We start from the raw sequence: 24,644 nt of genomic DNA on the forward strand, positions 1-24,644 counted from the left end.
ATAATAATCAGTGGTGGAGAATTTCCAAATGCAGATATTTCATGGCACAAATCGAATTTTCGAAACATCCGGGGATTTCGGGAAAGCAAAACAGAGCAGACAGTGACGTGGTGTTTTTAAAATTTTGAACTGAATTTCAAATAGGTTGTGCCACAAAAAACCCCACAATTCTGATTAAAACCCACTACACGATTATTGTAAAAATGTATTTCTGTCCTCACACACAAACTCAAGCCCTGCGATACGCTTTCACTGTGATGCAATTCAAATAACGGCAATAAAATTCAGACTTGATTGCTAAAATTCATTTCTCGTTCTACGTCACTAATCATTTTTAAACCGAGAGCGAACTTCTGTCGATTTCTTGTGCAACAAGAAGAAACATGAAAGATGATACCGAAAGCCATGGGGTTTGTTCGATCAGTTTTACATTCACGTTTACCGTGCATGACATGGATGCATAACGATCAAAGCATCCCTGCAAGTAAATCATACAGTTTGTTCATACAGTGTTACCAAAAAAAAAAAAAAAGTGTTTTTTTTTTTTTTTTTTTTTAAATTGAGCTCAGGAAAATAAAAGTGGATCAAAATGTCATTTTTGTAGCTGTTGCGTCAATAACAAACAAAAGGCGATGCTTTTAAAATCTCGACTCGCTCACTCAGTAGTTATCAAACTTTTTCAACGTGAAGCCCTCCTCCTTGTATAGGGCGAGTCTCTTTGTGGCCCACCTAGGTTTTTCACCCCCACTCCAGGCTCTTCTGTATTAACTTTCTCAGATAAGATACTACGTCCTCTGTCTAAAAACTTATCCATTTTAAATAGTCTTAAGTTTCATCAGCGTCTCTCTAACAGCACTGTACACTAATATATCAGCGGATGTCTCTCTCTGGTGTATGTCTCAGTCTGCTGCGTATACCCGATTTAATTGATTAATATTTCTCATTTTTACGGACGTCAAAGTGTTCACAATCCTGACTTACATACAGGTCCAATTCTTCATCTTTTAAAAAAAACAACACCACAATGTTAGAATTTCCATACGACCCCCCCCCCCCCAAAAAAAAGCACCATCTTGTGGCCCCCAGTTTGAGAAGCACTGGTCTTTATGCTAACCAATAACACGTCTAATCGCGGATTTCCGCTGTAGTGTTTTCGGGCTCGGAGCTGTATTTCTGCTACTTTGGCGCCCCCTGTCGGTTGATCTGCGCATGCGTGCGTTTGCGTGACGCTCATCTCATTACGTAAGCGCGTGCATGCGCGTCCTAGCCCCTCCCCCTCTAGCTGGGAAAAAAAAATTTTTTTTGTATCGAAGGAATCAACAGCCGCCATCTTGTCGCGGCTTGGAAATCAGGATTTCGATACGGCGCTATTTTTTTATTTGGAAACGGCGCGTCCGAGACGACGTTCGACGACAAATTTCGACCCGAGACGCCGCCGTTGAATCGCGACGCAGCTTATTTTGGCGAAAAACCCTGGAATTCAGCGGCATTTCGTCGGCCACGAACCACCAAACACCCCCCTCCTTCCCTCCTCCTCTCCTCCTCCTCCTCCTCTCCTTTCGCGTTATTACCTTTGATTTCCCCCTTCGGTCCGTGTGTCGTTTAAACCGAGAGAGGGGGAGCCGTCGGACGACAGACAGCATCGACGGGACGTTCGCAGAAAAATTATCAGTAACATTATGATGCATTTATGCATTTTTAAAGGCGGTTCGGGTGTCCTTTTTTTGCACGATTTTTTTTTGACGTCAGAGAAAAGGTTTTGATGAGGATGCACATTTAACATCGCCGCCGCGACCCGACGAAGAAGCGCAGCGCCGAGAATTCATCTGGAATATCGACATTTCCCAAATATCTCTCTATTTCAAAACCTCCGATTTCTTGAGAGGAAATATTTCTTTTTTTTCCTCGGGGCTAATTTAACGACGATAATGTGGGTGTTGGGTGTTGGATTATCATGGGGTAAATGGCGGTGGCGCTGTTGGTACTTTTTTGAGAATTCCTCCTCGCTGTTAGCTTAGCTAATTAGCAACTCCGCTTGAGACGTATAAACAAAGTGCGTTTCGAGGAACGTATTGTTTTTAGATATCATTTTTATTTCCGCCTCGAAAGGATTCTCTGTGGTTATTTTGCTACAGCTCTAAAAAAAAAAAAAAAATGGATGAAAATCTGCTTGATCCTGGACCTCCGAGTGCGAAGAGGCCGAAGATGACAGCACCTGCCTCAGACGGGCCAGGTAAGGCTAGCTAAAGTAACTCAAACGTCAAAAAAGAAAAGTTTGCGGTGGGTTTTTCTTCTCTCTCACACTCAGAACTTCACGCTGAACCCAACTGAAATGTCCTGACCGAGCTACATGCCTTGTATTTGGTGCTTTTATTGCTGTAAAAGCGCCGTGTTTACGCTGTATTGACACTAAAGCTAGCTTCATACCAGAACACTCCGCTAGCTAGCGGCTAACATTGCAGCGTAGTTTCTCCTGTCAGATTAGAAAACGGGCTCGTTTTTATTTAAAATTATTTATTTATTATTGATATATATTTTTTTAAAGGGAAAAACGACGTCGTTTTGTACGAGTTGGCTTTACATGTTCAGAAAAATAATCGATCATTTTGAAGTACAGAATGGAAGAAAACGCCTTAACGTCCTAATCGTACTAGCGCACTTAGTAGTACGCACAATATTAGTGCGCGTGCCGGGACGTGACACACTCCGTAGTGCGCTAGTACGCGAGTGTGGATTTTAAAGCACTCGTCACGTTCAGTGCTGAAAATCTCCGCGTTAGCAAACTAAACATCTGTGGGTCAGTTAGTGTGGTGAAGTTAGCTCATTGACTACATGGTCCATTCATCCTGGAGGTTTAGTTGAGGTAATTAAGTCTTTAATATTAACTAAATCCTCTCAAGTGCTTTGAGAGGTCTTTTTAAAAATAAAAATCATAAAGTCCAGCTTTTCAGTATAACTTTAAAAAGGTCCTTGTTTTCAAGTAAGTATGCCATGCTTTAATATATATTTTTAAAAAGCTGACTGTGAGTAAAATAAAATAAAAAATGCAAGAAAGAAAAAAAAGAATTTGACATATCGTAAGATTACGTCCTAATTTTTTTTTTTCCTGCGGAAAAACGAGGTGTTTTATACAAAACTACGCGTTTTGAGCGATAAGTAAGGGATGGATGGATAAAACACTCGCGAAGGAGTGCTGTGAGAGGAAAATAATCAGCGGCGGTCCTGTGAGAGACGAAGCTGAATTAGGGCGTGTGTCCGGCACAGTGTTTTATTCCTCTTGCACCACAGAGATTATCGTTCATCAGCGAACGGGATGTCGTACGGAGTAAGTTAGTTCAGCTGTAAACGTTCGTTGTGTGACTAAGAGAGAGAGAGTGAGTGAGTGAGGGAGAGGAGGGGGAAAGACACAAAAAGCAGAAGAGTGCGCAAGAAAAGTTAATCTCGGGTGCTTAACGCCGGGCACGGAGATGTAACTGTGCCGTTGCGTCACTTTCTCGCAGCAGGTCTCATCACGCGTTAAACGCAGACGTTCTGTTTCCAAACCAACCTCAGCTTTCACTAGTAAACGTTTCGTCTGCGGTGCAGCGGCGTGAACGGGCGCCGGGGCGGAGAGATGACGTCGGAAAATGAAAACATACTATGATGTCTCGTAAAAGGATATCGCGGCGTAACGAATCGCAATCAGCTGCTATTCGGATCGGGTTCGTTTATCAGAGGGACGTCTCCTCAGCAGTTTAAACGTGCGTCTAAGTGAGGGGCGGGTTTCTAGCGGGTTGTATTTCCCATGAACCTGGATGTTCGCACCGTGCGGTCATATGACCACGCTCTGTTCACGATACGCGTAATAAAGGTGTTTTATGGAGTCACGTTAATCTGAATGAAAAAAGTGCACGTATACACATCAGTTGGAATGAAAACATTTACAGATGCACATTAATCAAAGTAAAAACATTAACATTCACGTCAGTCTGAATAAAAACGTTCACGTATATACACGTTATTCGGAGTATAAAAACGTTCACGTGTACACATTTTATCCGGAGTATAAAAACGTTCACGTATATACATTTTATCCGGAATATAAAAACGTTCACGTGTACACATTTTATCTGGAATATAAAAACGTTCACGTATACACATATTATCCGGAATATAAAAACGTTCACGTATATACACTTTATCCGGAATATAAAAACGTTCACGTGTACACATTTTATTCGGAATCTAAAAACGTTCACGTGTATACATTTTATTCGGAATCTAAAAACGTTCACGTGTATACATTTTATTCGGAATCTAAAAACGTTCACGTGTATACATTTTATCCGGAATCTAAAAACGTTCACGTGTATACATTTTATCCGGAATCTAAAAACGTTCACGTGTATACATTTTATCCGGAATCTAAAAACGTTCACGTGTATACATTTTATCCGGAATCTAAAAACGTTCACGTGTATACATTTTATTCGGAATCTAAAAACGTTCACGTGTATGCATTTTATCCGGAATCTAAAAACGTTCACGTGTACGCATTTTATCCGGAATCTAAAAACGTTCACGTGTACGCATTTTATCCGGAATCTAAAAACGTTCACGTGTACGCATTTTATCCGGAATCTAAAAACGTTCACGTGTACGCATTTTATCCGGAATCTAAAAACGTTCACGTGTACGCATTTTATCCGGAATCTAAAAACGTTCACGTATATACATTTTATCCGGAATATAAAAATGTTCACGTATATACATTTTATTCGGAATATAAAAACGTTCACGTATATACACTTTAATTGGAATGAAAAGGTTCACGTATGCACGTCAGTCGGCATGAAAACGTTCGCTTATATGCGTTAATCGGAATAAAGTGTTCATGCATACACCTTAATCAGATTTAAAAACGCTCACGTATTCATGTCAGTCGGAATAAAAAGGCTAATGTGTATATACACTTTATTCGGAATAAAAACGTTCACGTATACACGTTAACCAGGATAAAATGTTCATATATACACCTTAATCAGATTTAAAAACACTCACGTATTCAATCTGAATAATAAATGTTCACGTACATGCACCTTATTTGGAATAAAATTATTTACTTATATGCGTCAGTCGGAATAAATGGGTTCACGTATGTGCGTTAGTCGGAATAAACGGGTTCACGTAAACGCGTCAGTCGGAATAAATGGGTTCACGTGTGCACGTCAGTCGGAATAAACGGGTTCACGTGTGCGCGTCAGTCGGAAGGAAAACATTCACAGATGCACATTAATCAAAGTGAAAACGATAGCATTCACGGCAGTCTGAATAAAAACGTTCATGTACGTACATTTTATTCGGAATAAAACGTTCACGTATATTCGCTTTATTTGGAATAAAACATTCACGTTCATACACTTTATTCGGAATAAAACCGTTCACGTACGTACGCTTTATTCGGAATAATGACGTTCACGTACATGCGCTTTATTCGGAATAAAGACGTTCACGTACACGCGCATTATTCGGAATAAAGACGTTCACGTTCATACGCTTTATTCGGAATAAAGACGTTCACGTACACACGCTTTATTCGGAATAAAGACGTTCACGTACACACGCTTTATTCGGAATAAAGACGTTCACGTACACGCTTTATTCGGAATAAAGACGTTCACGTACACGCTTTATTCGGAATAAAGACGTTCACGTACACGCTTTATTCGGAATAAAGACGTTCACGTACACACGCTTTATTCGGAATAAAGACGTTCACGTACACGCTTTATTCGGAATAAAGACGTTCACGTACACACGCTTTATTCGGAATAAAGACGTTCACGTACACACGCTTTATTCGGAATAAAGACGTTCACGTACACACGCTTTATTCGGAATAAAGACGTTCACGTACACACGCTTTATTCGGAATAAAGACGTTCACGTACACACGCTTTATTCGGAATAAAGACGTTCACGTACACACGCTTTATTCGGAATAAAGACGTTCACGTACACACGCTTTATTCGGAATAAAGACGTTCACGTACACACGCTTTATTCGGAATAAAGACGTTCACGTACACGCTTTATTCGGAATGAAAACGTTCACGTACACGCTTTATTCGGATTAAAACGTTCACGTACATACGCTTTATTCGGAATGATAACGTTCACGTACACGCTTTATTCGGAATAAAACGTTCACGTACATACGCTTTATTCGGAATAAAAACGTTCACGTACACGCTTTATTCGGAATAAAAACGTTCACGTACACGCTTTATTCGGAATAAAACGTTCACGTACATACGCTTTATTCGGAATAAAGACGTTCACGTACACACGCTTTATTCGGAATAAAGACGTTCACGTACACACGCTTTATTCGGAATAAAGACGTTCACGTACACACGCTTTATTCGGAATAAAGACGTTCACGTACACACGCTTTATTCGGAATAAAGACGTTCACGTACACACGCTTTATTCGGAATAAAGACGTTCACGTACACGCTTTATTCGGAATGAAAACGTTCACGTACACGCTTTATTCGGAATAAAACGTTCATGTACATACGCTTTATTCGGAATGATAACGTTCACGTACGTTAGAATAAAGATTAAGGCCAGCGTAATGATGGTTATATAAAATTGATCATATGAATTCTATTCGTTGACGAATAGTCTGATTACTTCATGTCTGATTAGTTTCATGTTGGAATTTGTGTGGGCGTTCTGCTCATGTGCTTTTGCGTCTCAAAGCGCTCCTTGTGCAGTAAAGCCGTCCTGTGAGAAAACACGACTCCTGTGAGAGATCTGATTTTGTCTAATCTGTGAGGAGGGATTGGTATCAGATGAACATAAAGTGGAATACGTGTTATTCAGTGAGGATGCTGGAGTGGACAGATCTTTAAATTTGAAGTGTTGTGCTGACACAACAGATGCGTTTGGCCGGTGTAACGGAAAGGTCATGGGTCAGACCTCTGGCGCATCAGCTGTGTTCCAAAACTGACTCATGGGTGTGGACAAGACCTAGGGGTTATTGCCTCTAAAATGCCCTCAGGTGGAGATTTTAATACTGGAGCATCACCCTCCAGTCCAGTAAAGGTGTTTTATGGAGTCACGTTAATCTGAATGAAAAAAGTGCACGTATACACATCAGTTGGAATGAAAACATTTACAGATGCACATTAATCAAAGTAAAAACATTAACATTCACGTCAGTCTGAATAAAAACGTTCACGTATATACACGTTATTCGGAGTATAAAAACGTTCACGTATACACATTTTATTCGGAATATAAAAATGATAAAAGAAGTCATTTCTGACCGTGATGTCACTCAGTAGCCGACTCCGGACGACTCGTGCTCGCGGTTCTCCTCGAATAGACCCCGGTGTCGTGTTAACAGCCGTTTTCTGACCGTATCGCCTCGAAAACCCGAGCTCGCTCTTTCTTTCTTTATTTCGTTCTCTCCATCGCTCTCTCCGTTAACGTAACTCCATTAACGTTTCCGTTTCCACGACAAAAACTCCGACACTATTACGCCGTTCCAGCTATCCGTCGAACTATAGACCGGGTGTCATTTGGGTGTTCGTAATGACGTAAACAAGGAGCTCGGTCTTGCGGCTCGATCCCACGACGCACCGTAACATTGAATCACGGAGCCCTATGTCAAAGTCAAGTCACACGGCGTTGTCGTTTCAACATAGGGCTGCACAATTAATCGAATATCGATCTCGATTAGGATTTTGACCGCCCACAATTACATGAACACGATCGACTGTGATATCGATGTTTTTTGACGTCATTTTGTGCGCTGAAACCCGGCAACGAGTTAGCGTTTCGGCGCTTCCGGGTCCGTCCCAAAGTCAATGAGTTGGTCAATGAGGGATTTTGGTTAAAGGCCTGAAATAAGGTCTGTGGTGAACACAAGCTCAAAATTAGGGCTGCAACTAACGATTATTTTGAGAATCGATTAGTCGGCCGATTATTTTTCCGATTAATCGGATGGGGGCGGGGCAGACTTTCAGTGCCCTTTTTTAAAAAAAATAAAAACTGAGTGTTACAAATATAAATTCAGACTAAAACTTTACACAACTGTTTGTCCAAAACCGAAAAGAACCCAACACACACACACACACACCAGAATATATATTATTAATTTAGGACTGTAGTTTAATTCGGTGCTTTTTGTGCATCCATAAAATAATAACGCATAAATACTGTAAAATAAACTGTGTTTGTGTATATATGTATATACATGTATATGTGTGTGTGTGTGTGTGTGATATATATATATTTTGCGTGTGTATGTATGTAGACGTATTATTTTATAGTATTTATGCATTATTTTTATGGATGCACAGAATTAATCTACAGTCCTAAATTAATAATAAAACTTATTTTCACTACCACTTGTGGTTTCTGTTACTCGCTGTCTTTAGGAATATTATTTTACTTCTCTTTATTTTTGATCATAGTGCTTTAATTAGACATTACAGATCTTACTCACGCTCCCACTCTGTATCACCACGTCTACACAGAGCGCGATCAGCGACGTGGAGCATTTTGGATATAAACATAAGTTTGTCCTCGTGCATCAGTTTGATTTCCGCGGTGTTTAAAATTTTCATTATCGATTTTATCGATTAGTTGTTGCAGGTCTACTCAAAATATTTTCACGCTTTATTCTACGACGTAAAAGACGCCAGTAAGATCCCGCTCGTGATTTTATTATTCTTTTAAAAAAGCTTTTACGTGTGTTGAAAAAGGGAGTCGCTAACTGTCACGTGATGAGGGTTTAGGACGGATGCAAGTGCAGATAAGAGTGTTATTGAAGAGAGGCAGACGCATCCAAAACGTGAGACAATAACGTGGTCAAAAACAGGCAAAAGGTCAGGCGATCGGCAAACGGGCGTAAACAAGAATCAAACAGCGAGGTTGAGAATAAGATCAAAAGCATGAACAAACGCTTGGTATACGGGAAACTCGCGCAATACTTTGCGTCGAACGGTGAGGCATGAAGGGTTTAAATGACGAACGTAATTAAGGGTGAACACAAAACAGCTGAGGCTGGTGACGACATGTACGGGAACGACCAATGGCAATACAGGGGCGGAGACAGAACAGAAATCATAACAACTGCACATGTAGAAAGTAAAGAAGTCAGTGTCACTAAAAAAAACCCCGAAAGTACGCCTCGTGCTCCAGCGCTAGTGCGAGAGGAAATCATGACACTGACATGTTGCTAAATGGCACTACAGACGTCATCGGGGACGTTAAACAGGAACAGGAAGGTTAAGCCGAACAGGAAAAAACGTTGCAGATAAACTGGTGGATGAAGATTCATCCACAGAGTAAATCCATGTTATGGAAAATGTTTTAAGTCAAGTTTGGAAAAGTTCTCTGAAGCTCGGTGATGGTGACGTGGTGAAGTCGAGCGACCGTGGTGTGGTTCGTTTATTTCTGGAGATTGTATTTATTCTTCAAACTTCATAAAAGTTGTGTTCATTTGTGAAAATTATCTAGATGCACAAAACGTGATAGTGTTGTAAACTTTTATTGATTACAGAGATTATTTTTTGCGATGATCCAAAAGTCTATGTGAAAATCCTGTTGGGTTTTTGTCGAGGGAACCGGTGTGACGATGACTTCCGGGTTCCGGTACAAAATGACGTCGTCCCTGCGTCACCGCGCTATTGGGTGATCTGTCTGCGACTCTCCTGTAAACACCGTTGTTGTCTTTTCTACATACGCCTGAACTGTTTTCATTTGGTTGACGGTATTTTTATTTTTACGTATCCTATAATTTGGGTACAGTTTTATTTATGTTTTGCTTCTACGAGATGATGCACTTTAAGGACCCGTCTAATTTGACGCAGAGATTTGTACGTCAGCAGGAATGTAGCACGACATGGAGGTGAAAGCAGCGGTCTGTTTATTTGAATGTGAAAGTGCAATAAAAATATATCCTCAATCAACAATCGTGATCTCAATATTGATCAAAATAATCGTGATGATCATTTTGGCCGTAATCGTGCAGCCCTAGTCTCATCCATATACAGCTGGTATAACGTCCGCGTCTAATGTTCTCCGAGTGATCGTTTTATGTGTAAATATCGCCGAATCGCAGCACAGCCGTCATCTTTAACTGATTTGCGTGGCGATGTTCGTCAGAGGACGTCGTGATTACAGATCAGGATTTTAGCATTGAAGAGCAGCGGCTTGGGAAGGGCTCGGAAGTGACCGCTGGTTAACGTAGTCTCTTTAATGGGCCGCGTTTCAGTCACCGGTTCGTACTCGGTTCAGTTCGACACGACACGATCTCTTGTATAGTCCTCGAAAACGAAACAAAAAAATCGTGAATGAAAATCCTGGAAGGTCGTCATGAAGCATCTGTACCAACCCTGTAAAATTCGCCGTGTTCGTTATTTGTTCTGAATGTTGCGTTGGTCCTCGGTGCTCTGAGGAATCTTTCCGTTTTGCGTGATTTCTTTGCTCCGTGGAAGAGTAGATGAAATATCTGGCACGTTGAACTAATCGCTTGCCAGTTGTACGATTGATTGTTGGAGAGTTTTTCCAGTAGCCGGTTATCCGTTCTTATGGATAAGGTGTCGAGAGGAAAATCCGGTCGGTCTGGTTTCGTTGATACCTGTGCGTTTTTGTAGATTTGAACGATGAGTTAACACGATATTGCGTTTTGTAGTGATACTACTTGGTATCGTGATACTTCAGCTGGTATAGTATCGTAAGATATGTTGACGGTATCGTGACAACCCTAACAGTAAGTGACAGCGTAGAACAGTCTTAGTGTGGAAGTGTCGGATATGTTGTCACGTGACCATCAGAGGTCATCAAGGGGGTTTCAGACTGTGTCACTCATTGTTTTCATCATCATAGGAAGGCTTAGGCGCAGCACATAAAGCCGGTTTTCCACCGACGTTACCCAGAACAATTAAACCCAATAGCTTTTTTCAAATTGACCGTCCGGTTCCTCCAGCGCTTTGTTGTCTGCGTTTCCATCGTGGTCTAAAGTACCGTGAAGATTATGCAAATTAGTCCACTGACGTTTGACTGCACGCGACAATGGATATGAAGCCTCGAAGTATGCTGCAATTGGACCGATTATTGACACAAAGTAAGCTGATTTTAACGACGTAATAACGGAAAACTTAAAGTAAGCGAACGGATTTGATCAGCTGTTGCGGAGACAGCCGAGACGAACGCGCTCACGTACGAGCTTCTCTCGCGTGAACAACTTTTTCGTGGCGGGTCACCGTTTCCAGTTCCTGCTGTATTTCGTCCTCGGCACGAGTACTTAATGAGGCCTGAACCTCGTACTCGGTCCCGTCGGTCGTATTTTTTTTTTTTTAAGAAACTCTGTCGAGTCGAATCGGAAGAAGCGATTGTTACTGTACACACTGCAACAGACTTTTAAGGATGGTGATTGGAAGGAGGAAAAAATGCTGCGTGCACTCAACCAATCAGCACGTTCCGCGCCCAAAAGTTCCTGGCTTTTGAAAAAGTACCACCTCCCACCCAACTCGGGCGGCTGTGGCTCAGGTGGTTGAGCAGGTTGTCCACTGATCGTAGGGTTGGCGGTTCGATTCCTGGCCCACGTGACTCCACATGCCGAAGTGTCCTTGGGCAAGACACTGCTTCCATTGGTGTGAAAGTGTGTGTGAATGGGTGAATGAGACACAGTGTAAAGCGCTTTGGATAAAAGTGCTATATAAGTGCAGACCATTTACCTCGCAAGTAGGGTAGATACTTTACCTGGAACTTAATTTAGACCCTGGTTCCTGCTGTGGAAGCACACCGAGTACCTCAAAAAGTCCCTAGATCCTGAGGAAAGTTCCTGCTGTAGAAAAGCGGCATAAGTGTAATGGGGTTTTACTTTTTCTTTTTTCTTTTTTGTAGAGCACCTTAAGCCAAATAAATGTAACAAGGCATCTATTTCTGTTAAATCTCAAACATGTTCTTTGGTGAAAAGAATACACTCTCGACCATAAATCCGGTAAGTGTTGCCAGCATTGTTTCACAAATACGGTATGGGTTATTGTCAAAAACAAGATGAGAAACAAAGTAAGTTTAAAATTTCCTTTTTTTGAGTGGGGATGAGCGAGAGAGACAAAGAGAAAGCAACAGAGAGGAAACCAATAGACAGCAAAGGGGAAACGGGGAGTGAGAGCTAAAAGGGGAAAGAGAGAGAGGGATGGATGAAAGGATGGAGGGATGAATATGTAGAGGAGGATGGTGGTTTTGGTTGTATTTCCCTCATGTCACTCGTCTTTGCTGATTAGCGCTTGGTGTTCCAGCCAGGAAATGAGCAATCCGTCTCCAGCTCTGTGTGTGTGTGGTGACGGGTACTGCTCGATGCTGGCGTCTTGCCTGTGTGTAACGTGATGAGGTGGACGTCGTGTTTGCCGCCGCGAGTTGCAGCTCACGCTCACTAGTCGTCTCCTGAAGGAAAAGTCGACGCTCCTCCAAATGGCGTTTAAACCCGCAGCGTGGAGTTCAGGGTCAGGAGAGTTCCTCTAGAGTAGCTCGATCTGCAGCTCACCGCGCCGTTGTGTTGAGGATCAGCACCGTCTTCTCTGGCCGGGCAGCCAGCCGTGAACAGGTGTTTAGGAGCGTGGGGTTTGGTACTCGAAAATAGCACCAGCGTGGAACTGAAAGTAGGCACGTGTTAAATCTCAGAGTCTCAGCGTTTTTTTTTTTTTTTAAACCAGCATTCTGTTTCTCTGACCAAACGACAGCGTTTCCTGAAATCTTCACGCCATCACAATCACAGACATGGCTGCTCTGGTCTGTTTTTTTTTTTTTTTTGCCCAGCTTATGAGCTCTTAGGAGACTTTGTGCCATTATGTTCTCCAAACGTCATATCTGGAGTCTTGACGGCTCTGTAGTCACGGCAACGGCCCTTGGTCTGCACCGGGGATCTAGAGGAGGGGAAAAAGTGAAGTGATTGCAGCGAGCGAGCGAGCGAAACCCCGAACGTGCTGCACCTGTTCCAGCCCAGACGGCCAACCATCACACGGTCCCACCGACCGACAGCTGCGGCTGCCCGGCGTGCTTATTTATAGATGGAGGGAGCCAAACAAGAAGGAAAGAGGGAGGGAGAGAGCCTGGTTCAGAGAAAGGCGCAGTAGTCGAAGCAGAGAGCGAGGGATCTCGCTTCCTGAGTAGCTTACAACTAGCCAGCCCTAGTAGTGACCGAGAGGGGGGCTGCGGGGGGGGGGGGGGGTTAGTGGTGGAGAAAGAGTGCTGACGTGAGTGTTGTGGTGGAAGAAAAAGCCAGAAGGCATGGAGTCGGTGTAGAGAGAAGATGACAAGAATCACCCTCTCTTTCCCTCCCCTTCACCATGCTGGGACTCGGGGCTTCACGTGGCTTCTGAAACCAAAACAATGCTGTGCCTCCTGGCTCTGCTCCAGGGTGTGTGTGTGTGAGAGTGAGAGAGCTGTGTGTAGGACAGCTCTAGTGTCTGCCTGGGATTGAGCTGTGTGTGTGTGTGTGTGTGTGTGTGTGTGTGTGTGTGTGTGTGTGCTTCAAGTCCTCAGTGCCTTGTAAAAGGAGTGATTCAGCACAAAGATGGAGAGATAAGGGCTGTGTGAATGAATGAAAGAGAGGGCTGTGTGCTGGCGTGTGTGTAAGGCCGATACAAGAGGAAGAGATGATCTCTCGAGTCGCTCGTGTCGAGCACCTGCTGACGTGTGTGTGTGTGTGTGTGTTTACTTTGGGAGGCGGGCAGATCGTGCCCTCATTTACTGCCAGACGCTTCACGCTACATGCGCTGCATCTAAATCGCACGAGCAGGAAAGCACACAGCGCGTGTTTAAAGAGCCGTGGCAGACCACAGACTGAAAAATTAAAAGCCCCAGTGATTTGGGTTTGGATTTATCCCACAGAGTGTTAGTACAACCTTTTCAACAAAGTTCTCTCTGACTCGGACCTGCAGTCAGCGCGATGCACACGTTTTAGCAGACGTGTACTCAATACCGACAGGTTTACTGGTACGGTCGTACGTTGTTTACCGATTTTAAAGAATTTCCTGGCGTGTCAATACTACTACTACACGTTTATAGTAGTCTAAAGAAGTTTTAACCCCCGTGCCCTGATCGCAGATGTGTAGTGAGAGCGGTCCTAAAGCAGAGCCCTGAGGTACACCACAGATTTTATTATTATTTTTTTTTTTTAGAGTGTTGTTCATGTTGGTTAATAGCTTTTACCTTGTTACAAGGATTAAACTCGAGCGTAGCATTGCGTGAGAGTCGCCCCTTTAGCAAGTTCACCGAATTTTAGGTGAGGGTTTAGATTTATTAATCCTCTCGACTGAACACTGAAACGCACAGACGATTCCGTGTAAAACGACAGCCGAGCAGGAAGACATAGGCTTCACGTCATAACGTAAAATGATCAGTTGGTCTTCGCGACGTATTTCGTTTCCTCGGCGTTCCTCTTGTTTTCTGTCGTAACTAACCCCGTTTTTGTTTCTCTCAGAGTTGAGCTCATTGTCTTGGGACGACCTGGAGAGCAACCTGCCGGACGAGTTGATTCCGAGCGGCCCGAACGGGGACCTCGGTCTGATGGCCATGCCCTCGAATGGCGGTGGAGCGGGAACAACGGGGCAGACGGACGCCGTCGCTAAGCACAAGCAGCTCTCCGAGCTCCTGCAAGCGGGCAGGGGCGCCGGCCTGAACTCGTCCAGCCCGGCGCCCGGTGGAGGCATGGGGCCTCAGCTGGGTGCTCTGGGTAAGAGCCCTCTGGGCCAGGGCTCTCCGTCGCACGCCTCTCCGACGCCGAAGCCAGCAGGAGGCGCACCAGGTGCGCCGGGGAACGGCGCCATGGGCATGAACGCCAGCTTCAACCAGGCCATGCTGAACAACGGCATGATGGCACAGAGCGCGGCTGCGCAGCAGCAGGGCCAGGTGATGAACGGGACGCTGGGGCAAGGCGGGCGTGGCAGGGGTGCGCCGGGCATGCAGTACCAGGGAGCGGCGTCTGTAGGGCAGCAAGTGGCAGCGGCGGCAGCAGGGGCGGCACCAGGAGGAGCGGGCAGCGTGCTGGCGGAGACCCTGACGCAGGGAGCGCAGCAGATGGGCATGAACGCTCAGCAAGCGGGCAACATGAACAAGGTGAGAGACTCGCTCTTTCCTCCCATCGGTGCATTTAAATACCCAGCATGCATCATGCAAATATGTCATTAGCATAGACTAGTTATAGAACAGGCATGTGAAGACTGTGGAGTCTTTATTAAAAATACATATATAAATCTATAAAGCGCTGGCAGATGTTGTCGACTGTCATAGTAGTGTCTTTTTTCCCACAGTAATCGGGGTTATACGTTTCCTATCAGTGCCTCGTCTCCTCCAGTCTCTGTTAGCAGCCCAGCGCGACAACAAATGAACTGGGTCTCCGTTATCTCTCTCTCTCACACACATGCACACACAAACAATTAAGCAACCCGTCTTTTTCTAGAGAGGCTTTTTCTCGTGTTGCGTAACCTGCGAGTCGGGCTAGCCGCTCCGCATTTCCTGTTTAATTGGTTAATTATGGTGAAGGGCGACGTTCTACTTTTGTTTAAAACCGCCGAGGTAAATATGACCGCGGTTGGCGTGTCGGACAAATTAAAGACCTCAAAGAAGAGAAACGCTGCGAGTGTTTGTGTAAGATGCAAATAGCGAGGTTAGCGTTGACTGATGTGGATGAAACGCCAGCATGTGAGCAATGAAACATGTACTAGTTTATTTATATATATCGTATAATGTACTGTGATGTCAGATGTGTGTCTGGGGTTTAGGGTGCTGTGGACCCTATGGCCGTGTTTCGGCTGGGATCCCTGCCCCGTGTGGCTTCAGATCAGTCACCTAGGCTTCATTCCTTCAGCGCTGGTGTGTTACTGCGTCCATATGGCACGTCGTGTCTCGCGCACGCCCACGTCGGCGCTCGCATACGATACGAAAGGCGGTGTTTACCTTTCACCCGCCGCCGCTGTGGTTTCACAGGAAGCTCGTACGGAAGCCGTCGGGCTGCTCTCACACACTTCTCACACGTCTACTCCCCGCTCCTACCACATCAGAGCGCCGCCGTGCTTTCTCTAGTCTGTGTGTAGCGACAGTTCGGGGAGCCCCCTCTTCTCACGCCTTAAGAGTAACAGAATGAAACGCTCGCCAAGCACGGGACGGCGCGATGCGGGTCGACGGCATTTCCAGCAAGAAGCCGATTAGTTTTCCTGCAGCAGGGCTTTTTACGTCGTCTTACACCACAGAAAGGTGCAAGTGTGAACTCGCCTGTCCTGAAGGCTTTCCCGTGTTTATAAACGAGTGATCGAGTCAGTATCGAGAGTTCAACAGAACTGTGTGTGAAGTGTGAATGGAGTGGCAGCTATGGCTCTTGAGGGATGAGAGAGACGAGCCAAAGAGTGCCACAGATCTGTATGTGAATGAGTAAGCACAGCGGGATGAGGGTCAGGATAAAGCTGTGTGTGTGTGTGTGTGTGTGTGTGTGTGTGTGTGTGTGTGTGTGTGTGGAGAGAGAGCGAGAGGAGGGCTGGCTGCGTGTGCACCGCTCAGCTGGCCTCTTTTATCTGGTCCGCTGGAGCAATGTCAACAGAGAAGAGCGAGCGGGTGGCGTGCTGCCGGAGGGAGGGAGCGAGCGAGGGAGGGAGGAACGGAGGAGGGGAAGTGTTGAAGTGGATGAACGAAAGTAGAAGAAGGGGGGGAGGAGGGTGCACTTCAGAGCAGGCTCCCGGCTGACAGAGAGCAAGAGGTTTCTCTGGCCCTGTGCTCGAGGCACGCCAGCGTGGAGTTGCGCCTGTTCCTCGAGCACCCCTGCCCTGAACACTTCATCATTTCCTCTCCACGAACCAATTCCATCGCGTTAATTAGCTGATTCGAGGATTAGACCAAACCCCTGAAACTATTGGAACGGCAAGGCCAATTCATTTGTCTTCGCTGTAGAATGAAGATATTTGGGTTCGAAATCAAAAGATGAATACAGGAAGGGAGTTTAGAATTTCAGCTTTTATTTCCTGGTGTTTTATACGTAGATGTGTAGTTGTGGCTTGGCGGTTAAGGCTCTGGGTTACTGATCGGAAGGTCGGGGGTTCAAGCCCCAGCACTGCCAAGCTGCCACTGCTGGGCCCTCGAGCAAGGCCCATAACCCTCTCTGCTCCGGCTGACTGACCCTGCGCTCTGACCCCAATTTCCTGACATGTTGGGGTATGCGAAGAAATGAATTTCACTGTGCTGTAATGTATACGTGATCAATAAAGACTCATTATCATTAACATAGCATGTTTTGTATCAGACCACCCAATTTGTAGGCGAGCAAAAATACTGGAACACGTGACTGACAGGTGTTTCTTGTTATCTGTTACTCGTGTCCTGTTAGGTTGATTTGATTTAAAAAATAAATAGCACAAAGCATATACTCAGTTTCACCTGTGAAGACTGCATTTGTTGTTAAAAGGGATAAACCAACATGAAGAGCAGAGAGCTGTCGGGGGGGGGGGCGCAAGCCATTTTAAAGCTAAGAAATGAGGGAGAATCTATCAGAGGCATTGCACAAACTTTGGGCATAGTCGATACAACAATTTGGAATGTCCTGGAAAAAGAAAGAAGCCATTGGTGTACTGAGCGACACCGGACGGGTCGGCAGAGGAAAACAACAGCAGCTGATGACAAAAACATTGTGAGATCTGTGAAGAAAAAAACAACCGTCAGTGGCTTCACCAACAACCTCCACAGGGCGGGGGTGAAGGTATCTCAATGCACCGTTCAGAGAAGACTTCGAGAGCAGAAATATAGAGGCCGTACCACAGGATGCAAACCACTCGTCAGCAGTAAGAATCAGAAAGCCAGATTGGAATTCGCAAAGAAATACAGAAATGAGCCACAAAAGTTCTAGAACCAAGATGAACCTCCACCAAAAGTGATGGAAAGTCCAAAGTGTGGAGAAAGAAAGGATCTGCTCATTCTCCCAACATGCAAGCTCATGTGTGAAACATGGTGGAGGTAGTGTCAAGGCTTGGGCTTACATGGCTGCTTCTGGAACATTCTCACTAATCGTTACTGATGATGGTAGCAGCAGAATGAAGTCAGAAATTGACAGGAACATTTTGTCTGCCAGTTTACAGAGAAATGCATCCAAATTAATCAGGAGGAACTTCATCAGGCAGCAAGACAACGACCCAAAACACACCGAGAACTCAACAAAGCACTTCATCAGTGGGGAAAAGTGGAAGGTTTTATACTGGACAAGTCAATCACCAGAACTTAACCCAACTGATCAGCATTTCACCTCCTGAAGATGAGACTGAAGGGAGAAACCCCGCAAACAAACAGCAACTAAAAGAGGCTTCGGTAAAAACCTGAAAAAGCATCACAATAGAAGAAACCAACAGTTTGGTATCAGTGAGTCACAGGTTTGATGCCGTTATTACAAGTAAGGGATATACAACCGGATATTAAATGATATTTACTTTCATTTACTTCAAGACTTATCTGTTCCTATACTTTTGCTCACCTAAAAATTGGGTCGTCTGATACAAAAGGCTCTGTGGTTTATGTTGTTTAACACATTGAGATTTAAAAAAAAAAGTACTGGGAAAATAAAAGCTGAAATCCTAAACTCTCGTCTCAGATCTTTTGATCTCTCAAACCACAGCACAAACAATTGAACTGTCCGTGCCGTCCCAGTAGTTTCGGAGGGGCCTGTGTACTGTGCAGGGAGCGTTATGAAATGAAGAGCTGCACGTTTTTTTTCCTCAGTAATGATTGGTTTGGAGAACTTTCGCTGACTGACTAACGTTAGACTTGAGTTTTCGCGACTGCCGGGTTAAATCACGCGCCAGCGATCGATCGCTCACGTTCCTTCTTGGCGTTGACGAGATGAACCTGACGTGACGATACGGTTATTTTGTACAGCAGAACGGTCCCGTTCGTGGCTTACTCCTCGGAGTAAATTTTGCGTCGAGATGAAATGGTCGTGATGATCGCGTTAGCCGCGTTTCTGCAGCGCAGCCGTAATCGCGTCTTTCCACAACGGCAACTGTTGTGATTCGGAGGGTTTTATTTGACCGTTTCATCAGAGTCGCTGAGGTTTGCTTTTTCAAGAGCTGTGCGCTTGATTCTGTTATGACGACATGCTGCATTTCTTTTTCTGTCTGTAGATGGGCATGGCTGGGGGTGGCAGTCCATTTGGTCAGTACCAGGCGGGCGGGCAGCAGTTGGCGGCGGCAGGGGTAAACGCCCAGATGCAGAATAAAGCAGCACTGGCGAACAGCCTGCCAGCCTTCAGCGCTGATCTGAAGGGAGCCGCCGTGCCGAACGTCCAGAACATGGTGAGTGTTCCGCGCTCGCTTGTTTCTCGTCTCACCGTGACACACTCTCGTTCCTACACTTTATCCATCAACCCAAACTCGCACACTGTACATCAAACAACGTTAACGAGCCAGCTAGCAGCTTGGCAGCCTTTCCTGGTTCGCTATGAGACACTCCGTACTCGGTACGGTGCGTCGCGGTATCTGTCAGACGTTACGACTCCTGTGACTTGGTCCGAAATCTGTTTTAGTGTCGAGTGCACTGACGCGTCCTTGTCTGTCTGTCCGTCTGTGCGTGCAGCCCCAGGCGCAGCAGCAGGTGCCAGTGGGAATGGTTGGGTGTCAGGGTGTTCCCGCCGGTACCCCTCCTGACCCGGAGAAGCGGAAGCTGATCCAGCAGCAGCTGGTCCTGCTGCTCCATGCGCACAAGTGCCAGCGGCGTGAGCAAGCCAACGGCGAGGTGCGGACCTGCGCCCTGCCGCACTGCAGGACCATGAAGAACGTCCTCAACCACATGACACACTGCCAGGCCGGCAAGTCCTGTCAGGGTGAGTTGCTCATGCCAACACACACACACACACACACACTCTTTCAGCAGCAACAAGACAAATGCTCCTGTTCCTCTGTTTCCTGTATTTCTGACACTCGCGGTCTCATCTGTGTTCACCCGCAGTGGCTCACTGTGCATCCTCGAGGCAGATTATTTCTCACTGGAAGAACTGCACACGGCACGACTGCCCCGTCTGCCTCCCGCTGAAGAACGCCAGCGACAAGCGCAACCAGCAGCGTGAGTCTCGTAATCCTCCACTCCCTCTAAAACATCCTCCTGTCTCGCCCCTCCCTCTCGTTTCTGGTTTGTCTGGTTCTTATCCTTTTTTTTTTTTTTTTTTTTTTTTTTTTTTTTTTTTTTTTTAAAACCCTTGGCCAGAGAAGAAGTGAATGACTGACTGACTAGCAAGCAACTCCCAATATGTTGTACCTATCAAAGTGTAACGCCAACAGCGATGAAAAGTCCTCCCGTTTCAATTTTTATCTCGTAACCGATGACCTACTACACCTCCTGCTCTAGTCGTCTGCTTTTCCTATTTAGACTCGAGGCTGACCGTTTACTCCTCTTTTGTAGCTATGATGACGTCTCCCAACGCGGCCCTGCAAAACACGATCGGTCCGGTGGGTTCGGGTCAGAACACGGCTCCGGCCCTAAATGCCCCAGCTCCTATAGACCCCAGCTCCATGCAGCGAGCGTACGCCGCCCTCGGCCTCCCCTACAGCAACCAGAGCCCTGCGCAGACGCACACACCTCCCGCTCAGCCTGCGCAGACCCAACACCAGCAGCAGATGAGGCCAATGAACGCACTCGGTAACCGCACACGTTCTTGTACTCGGACACGTTCTGACCACACGCAAGACGTAAGCCGTCTGCAACATGATGGACTGACGTTACGGTGTATGAGGTGTCACTCTGGTACCGTTTCTCTCCCTACAGGCACTAACCAGATGGGCATGAGCGGCGGGGTGATGGGCGTGCCCACGTCAGATCAAGCTAAACTGCATCCTGATGGCAACATGCCATCCACTCTCAACGCCAACAAGTAATCATCTACTCTATACTACTGCTTCTGCAGATGTTTCCGGAACTCTGACTTTGTTACGTAGATGATTTTGATGCTTTAACATGAGTCCTCTCCCCCCACCCCCTTTCTCTCCCTCTCCCTCCTGTAGTCAGCTGATGTCAGACGGCTCAGCAGTCGGAGCTCTGGGTAACATGCCCACGGCGGCACCGCTGTCGGCTAGCGGAGTGAGAAAAGCCTGGCATGAACACGTTACTCAGGACCTCCGCAACCACCTCGTCCACAAACTGTTAGCATCCAACATCATCCTGTATATATAAACATATATATATTTACATAAAAATATATACAGGTGCAACTCGAAAAAATTCGGAATGTCGTGGAAAAGTCCCGTAATTGAATTCAAAAAGTGGTACTTTCATATATTCTAGAGTCGTTACGCGTAAAGTGAAATATTTAGAGCACTTTTTTTTGTTTGTTTGTTTTCTCATGGAAATGGAAATCATTCAAATCAGTTCAATTTAATTTGTATAGCGCTTTTTACAATAGACGACGTCTCAAAGTAGCTTTACAGAAATATATAAACACGGTATACAGATTTTAAAAGTGCGAATTTATCCCTATTGAGCGAGCCGGTGGCGAGGAAAAACTCCCTAAGATGTTAAGAGGAAGAAACCTTGAGAGGAACCAGACTTGGAAGGGAACCCGTCCTCATCTGAGTAACAACAGATAGTGTGAAAAAGTTCATTATGGATTCATATGAAGTCTGTTTGGCCTTAGAAGCAGCCGTAGTCCCAGCAGTCTGGAATTGGAGTAGATGAGAGCTCCATCCAGAGGCAGGACATCCGAAACGGATCAGGCTGGTCCGGAGAGCAGAGAGGATCAGGATCTCTAGTATCTCCATAAAATCGTGTGTGGCTCGGCAGAAGGAGAGAGGGAGAGAAAAGATTATTAGGACTGTGCTTAGCATAACAGAAAGTCTAGTCAGGGTAAGCTTGAGTAAACAAATACGTTTTAAGCCTAGACTTAAACTCTGAGACTGTGTCTGAGTCCCGAACACTAATTGGAAGACTGTTCCATAACTGTGGGGCTCTGTAAGAGAAAGCTCTTCCCCCTGCTCTAGCCTCCAGTGTCTCTAAATATTCGAATAAAGACTTTATAATACAGAAATGCAAAAGTATGTTAATTTATGCACTGATACTCGGTCGGGGTTTTAATCCTTTCACATGAATGACTGCATCAGTGCGGCGTGGCATGGAGGCGATCAGCCTGTGGCACTGCTGAGGTGTTCTGGAAGTCCAGGTTGCTTTGATAGCGGTCTTCAGCTCGTCTGTATTGTCGGGTCTGGTGTCTCTGTAGATTCTCTATGGGGTTCGGGTCAGGCGAGTCGGCTGGTCGATCGAGCAGAGTAATACCACGGTCAGTAAAGCAGTTACTAGAAGTTTTGGCACTGTGGGCAGGTGCCGAGTCCTGCTGGAAAAGGAAATCAGCATCTCCATAAAGCTCGTCAGGAGACAGAAGCATGAAGTGATCTAAAATCTCCTGGTAGACGCTGCATCGACTCTCGACTTGAGAAAACACACTGGACCAACACCAGCAGATGACATGGCAACCCAAATCATCACTGACTGTGGAAACTTCACACTGGACTTCAAGCAGCTCGGATTCTGTTCCTCTCCACTCTTCCTCCAGACTCTGGAACCTTGATTTCTAAAAGAAACGCAGCATTTACTTCCATCTTCCCTGTGATTGTGTGTGTGTTCTGACCCAGATTGAGAGATTAAAGCCTCAGGAAACCTCTGCAGGTGTTTTGAGTTAATCAGCTGATTAGAGACCTTCTCAGGTCGATATGTCTGCATTATAAATTCTTTATTCTAATATTTTGAGATACTGGGTTTTTGATTTCCGTGAGCATCGAGATTAAAACAAACAAAAAAAAAAGGCTCGAGATATTTCCCTTTATGCATAATGACTCTAGAATAAATGAAAGTTACGGGGGAACAAAAACAAATTTTTCCGTGATATTAAATTTTTTTTGAGATGCACCTGTATACTAATGTCTGTTTCCTTTTTTTTTTCATCTTTTTCTTGTGCTTCCTCACTAACAGTGGCATATATTTGTGTGTGTGCGTGCGTGCGCGTGTGTCGTACAGAGTGCAGGCCATCTTCCCTACGCCGGACCCCGCAGCTCTGAAAGACCGGCGCATGGAGAACCTGGTGGCGTACGCCCGGAAGGTGGAGGGAGACATGTACGAGTCCGCCAACAGCAGAGTAAGGAGATGAACAGAACCAAAATAACTCGCGCGGCTCGTTAGAACAATGAAGTCCGTACTTTCCTTCGCCTTACTCAGTCATTCTTTTTTTATTATTATTTTTTCCCCCCTCTTTTTTGCCCGTAGGATGAGTACTACCACTTCCTAGCAGAGAAGATTTACAAGATCCAGAAGGAGCTGGAGGAGAAGAGGCGCTCCCGGCTCCAGAAGCAGATCATTAACCAGGCGCCTATGACTGCACCGGGGGCGCAGCAGCAACCCGCTCTGAACCAACCCAATTCTCTGGGACCCCGGCCTCAGAGTGAGTCTCGCAGACATCCATGCGCGTGCGCGCACACACACTGAAGCTGAAACTTACTCTAACATGCCCGTGTGTTCTCTTTATTTGCATCTTTTTGTTAAGATGGACCTGTGCCTATGCCCAATGTGCCAAATCAGATGATGAACCGCATGCAGGTCACCCAAGGTACTGCCATTTTTTTTCCCCTCTTATCACAACTGCGAAGTGTGTGCCAGTCGTAACGTTGACTCATGGTGGTTGGTTTTGTTTTGTTTTCTCTCCATGTTTTAGGGATAAACCAGTTCAATGCAATGTCCATGCAGAATGTGCAGATGTCTCAGACTCAGATGGCCGCTCGGGCGGCCTCCCCAATGAGTCACACACCACAGATGAACATGAGCTCTGTTCCTCAGGTTGCTGTTTTCTCCTCACATACACATATATGCACAGTCCATATTCATTCATCACCACACATTACTATGTTTAAAAAAAAAAAAAAAAAAAATCTGTTCTAGTCCTAGAAGGTAAACATGCGGTATCAAATATCTTATTCGTGTACTTCAGATCGGTATGTCACCCACGCGGATGGCCCCGGCGCAAGGCATGATGGGACCTCACGGCGGGAACATGGTGCCGCAGGCGGCAAATCAGACGCCATTTATGCAGCAGTTTTCCTCCAATACTAACGCTATGAACGTCAACATGGGCCAGCCCAACACGCAGGCAGCCGTCCCTCAGGTTAGACAGAACACACACACACACACACACACTCACTCACACATATACATAAATGTATAATTATATTGTGTGTAAGTATTGACGCCAAGACCAAGACACTGTCCTCGTGTGTGTTTTCCCCAGCAGCCACCGAACCTCCCTCTGAATGCACTCGGCTCTCTGGGCCCTCAGATGAACTGCCCTGCGCCTCCCCAGGCACCCCTCGGTGCCACCCCTCCCCCTAGTGCCGGAGCTGCTGGCACTGGCACTAATCTGCCGCCACTGCAGGCTAACCAGGCCGGCACGCCCACGCCCGGCCCGGCCCGGAGCACACCGCCACCGCCGCACACACAGCCTCAAACAGAGCTGCCTGTCCTGCCTCAACCCCATCCTGGCACGCCGGTGAGTACACGGCCATCCAGTCCTCTCCTGAGCTCAGTATATACGTGTATACTCGGGTTATGGATAACAATGACCAACTTTTACGTTTTTT

General features: G+C 45.7%; 1 protein-coding gene across 4 annotated transcripts in view; it reads left to right on the forward strand.

Moving 5' to 3' along the window:
- Positions 1 to 1,078: 1,078 nt before the first annotated feature.
- Positions 1,079 to 24,644, forward strand: part of crebbpa (CREB binding protein a) — a 33,664-nt gene continuing 10,098 nt past the window's right edge. The window contains exons 1-14 of one of the 4 annotated variants that reach the window (XM_053617194.1): positions 1,079 to 2,233; positions 14,489 to 15,123; positions 19,161 to 19,331; positions 19,612 to 19,858; positions 19,984 to 20,097; positions 20,434 to 20,670; positions 20,797 to 20,902; positions 21,033 to 21,191; positions 23,035 to 23,152; positions 23,281 to 23,455; positions 23,558 to 23,620; positions 23,726 to 23,847; positions 23,999 to 24,172; positions 24,299 to 24,553. In XM_053617194.1, coding sequence (XP_053473169.1) covers positions 2,155 to 2,233; positions 14,489 to 15,123; positions 19,161 to 19,331; positions 19,612 to 19,858; positions 19,984 to 20,097; positions 20,434 to 20,670; positions 20,797 to 20,902; positions 21,033 to 21,191; positions 23,035 to 23,152; positions 23,281 to 23,455; positions 23,558 to 23,620; positions 23,726 to 23,847; positions 23,999 to 24,172; positions 24,299 to 24,553 — 2,655 coding nt within the window. In that variant the 5' untranslated portion in view covers positions 1,079 to 2,154. Of the gene's footprint in view, positions 2,234 to 14,488; positions 15,124 to 19,160; positions 19,332 to 19,611; positions 19,859 to 19,983; positions 20,098 to 20,433; positions 20,671 to 20,796; positions 20,903 to 21,032; positions 21,192 to 23,034; positions 23,153 to 23,280; positions 23,456 to 23,557; positions 23,621 to 23,725; positions 23,848 to 23,998; positions 24,173 to 24,295; positions 24,554 to 24,644 lie in introns of all 4 variants that reach the window. The other 3 variants (XM_053617193.1, XM_053617196.1, XM_053617197.1) reach the window with 3 other exon arrangements.

Source organism: Ictalurus furcatus, chromosome 27, assembly GCF_023375685.1.
Source record: "Ictalurus furcatus strain D&B chromosome 27, Billie_1.0, whole genome shotgun sequence".
Taxonomy (NCBI): Eukaryota; Metazoa; Chordata; class Actinopteri; order Siluriformes; family Ictaluridae; genus Ictalurus; species Ictalurus furcatus.